Below are 2,797 nucleotides of genomic sequence, written 5' to 3' on the forward strand. Positions count from 1 at the left end.
TTATTATATTACTATTTTATTTTTTATATATCTTATTAGATTATTATTATTATTAGATTATATTAATATATTATTATTATTAATGAATAATATTATAATAATATTTATTGTTAATATTATTGGTATTATCTTTATTATAATATTTATTATTATTATTATTATTATTATTATTAATAATAATAATAATATAATCTTTTTATTATTATTTCAGTTCAGTTCAGTTCAGTTCAGCTCCATTAAGTTCAGTTCAGTTCAGTTCAGCTCCATTAAGTCCAGTTCAGTTCAGACAATTTCATTCCAAAAGAACAGGGCCTAAGTCGAATAACTTACTCTGTAACGTCTGGAATATTGTAAGTTATTTTTTGCCTACTACAAAAAAATAAAAAAAATATATCTCATTTAAAAACATTTTACTCCGCAGCAACCCAATTGTATCATGCAATGCAACGATTTTAAATGCACAAATCAATTAACTGATTCTAATCACACCAACCCAATTGGCCATTTATTACCAAATAGTATTTCCTTTATTCAAGTTATTTTCTTACGTTGAACAAACGTATAAAGTTGGCTTGAATATAAATAATAACACCTATGAGTAGGATTGTGTACCGAAACGTAACTGAATTGGAACAAAACCAGATAAAACTGTCGTGGACCGAAATTTATCGGTATTCGCCTACGTACCTTAATTTTTATTAATGAGGTCTATAACGATAAACTATGCATATTTAAACATTTATAAAGAATCTTATAAAAACTAATCCAAGCAAAAAAATAAATTAAAATGCAAAATCCAATTCTGGATCCGGTCCGAACCAGGAATAACCGAGACCATACCAAAATAGACCGAAAACCGAAATCAACAAAAAGATGGGACCGTAGATTAGACTAGAAGTTTTCCGATCTGTACCGAATAATGAACACCCCTACACTGCTAGTCTGCTACACATAGAGGTGTGAAACGTGGCAAGCTAGCACGTCCCAGCCTGCGTCCGTGGGTTGAAAAATGGTGACCTGGTCAGCACATGGCCCGGCCCGATCATCTCCTTGTGTCGGGCTAGTGCCACGACTTCCCCGGCCAGGCTCAGTCCAAACACAAATAAGAAAATATAAAAAGGCTAAGTCCGGTCCGGCATTGGTCCGCCACTCAGTGGACCAGGCTACTGCTAGATAAAACTGGCCTAGCACTGCCCCGAACCAGCCCGGTTCTCATTAAGTATCGTGCTTTCAGTGGACCAGGCTACTGCTAGATAAAACTGGCCTAGCACTACCCCGAACCAGCCCGGTTCTCATTAAGTATCGTGCTTGGGCTGCTGAGACTCTAATTGGCCCGCCCCTTAGCCCGGCCCGACCCGACCCGGACATCTCTAGTTACACATAACGACATTAGGCCAAGACCAAACTCCTAATGAGAGTTGACCCACACATACTCCCTTTATGACACTATATAACACCCTACTCATCCTCCATGTTTTCCACTATCTTCAAATTCTTCACAATTCATACACCACAACAACCCCACATCAACCCCATAATTAACCTTCCAAAATCCAAATCCAAATCCAAATCCAAATTAATTAAACAAAAATGGGATTTCCAGTAGGATACACAGATCTCTTCATCCCACCACTCTTCCTCCACACACTAACCTTCTTCACCCTTTTCCGCAACCTCCTCTTCACCCTCTTCTCCACCTTAGGCCTCCCCGCTTTCCTCGACCCGAACCCGAACCCAAGCCCATCCTCCACCCCACCCACCTTCATCACGCTCCACCCCTTCGGAAACGACCCGGCCCGACCTCCCGTATCCGCGGTCCTAACCCGGGAGCTGTTGACCCTGGTCAAACTGTCCGACGTGGAGGAGAGAGAAGAGTGCTGTGAATGTTCCGTGTGCTTGTCCGATGTGCGTAAGGATGACGTCATCAGGTTGTTGGATAATTGTAAGCATGTATTTCATAAGGATTGTTTGGACCGTTGGATGGACCTTGATCATCACACGTGTCCTCTTTGTCGGACCCCGTTTTTACGGGATGAAAAGGTTACCGAGTTTAATCGTCGGCTTTTGTCTTCTCGTCTTCGTGATTTTTGCTCTGATCTTGATGACCATCATTTCGAGGATGATTACTTTAATTAATTATTCCCTCCGTCTCAATTATAAGAAGTGGCAGAATCAAGATTTGAGGTTTTCTAGTCCAAGGAGGTGGGCTACGCTACTGCTAGCTCCCCTAATTCCGCCACAATGTGTGAAATGTAAATCGTCCTGTGGCTTATTAGTAAGTTATACTAGGTGTAGAGTATGTAAATCCATTTTACGTATGTGGGTTTTTGATTACAGGAATAATTATAATTACTGTAGATGATTAGATTAGATTACAGAGTGATTATTATAATAATAATAATAATTAGAGTAAGTTGATAATGATGATTGATTGATGTCAGCAATTTCTTACACAAATTGTGAGTAATGATATTAAATTAAATGAATTAATGATCATGTTTGCTGAGGTCAATTTTGTTAGAGAATCAATTAGCTAGAGAGCATGGGTCATCCGTTATTATTGTATGCTTCAAAGTGTTTTTGTAACGGTAAAATTAAACTTACTTTTGTTCACTTAACCGTCGAAATTTGAATTTATGTGAATTGCGAAGTGGTTATATTGTTTAGCGACGTAGCACGGACTTTTAACTAGCTGTCATGTGTCCAACACTAATACTCGTCGGACACGGGCCTAAACATGTCAAACGCCTATAAAACCGTGTTTAACTTTATTTCTTTACTAGTTTTAATCCCGTGC

The 2,797-nt window shown here is 38.6% G+C and overlaps 1 protein-coding gene across 1 annotated transcript; it reads left to right on the forward strand.

Annotated features, from left to right (window-relative positions):
- Positions 1 to 1,476: 1,476 nt before the first annotated feature.
- LOC141605094 (brassinosteroid-responsive RING protein 1-like) lies at positions 1,477 to 2,512 on the forward strand. The gene has a single exon (XM_074423732.1). It carries the CDS (start codon positions 1,591 to 1,593, stop codon positions 2,134 to 2,136), a length of 546 nt encoding a protein of 181 aa, XP_074279833.1. The 5' UTR covers positions 1,477 to 1,590; the 3' UTR covers positions 2,137 to 2,512.
- The last annotated feature ends 285 nt before the right edge of the window (positions 2,513 to 2,797 follow it).

This window comes from Silene latifolia, chromosome 10 (assembly GCF_048544455.1).
Source record: "Silene latifolia isolate original U9 population chromosome 10, ASM4854445v1, whole genome shotgun sequence".
Classification (NCBI taxonomy): domain Eukaryota; kingdom Viridiplantae; phylum Streptophyta; class Magnoliopsida; order Caryophyllales; family Caryophyllaceae; genus Silene; species Silene latifolia.

What these genes read in the sequence shown, in the direction of transcription:
- LOC141605094 (XM_074423732.1), top strand. Translation starts at nt 1,591, where the DNA reads ATGGGATTTCCAGTAGGATACACAGATCTCTTCATCCCACCACTCTTC.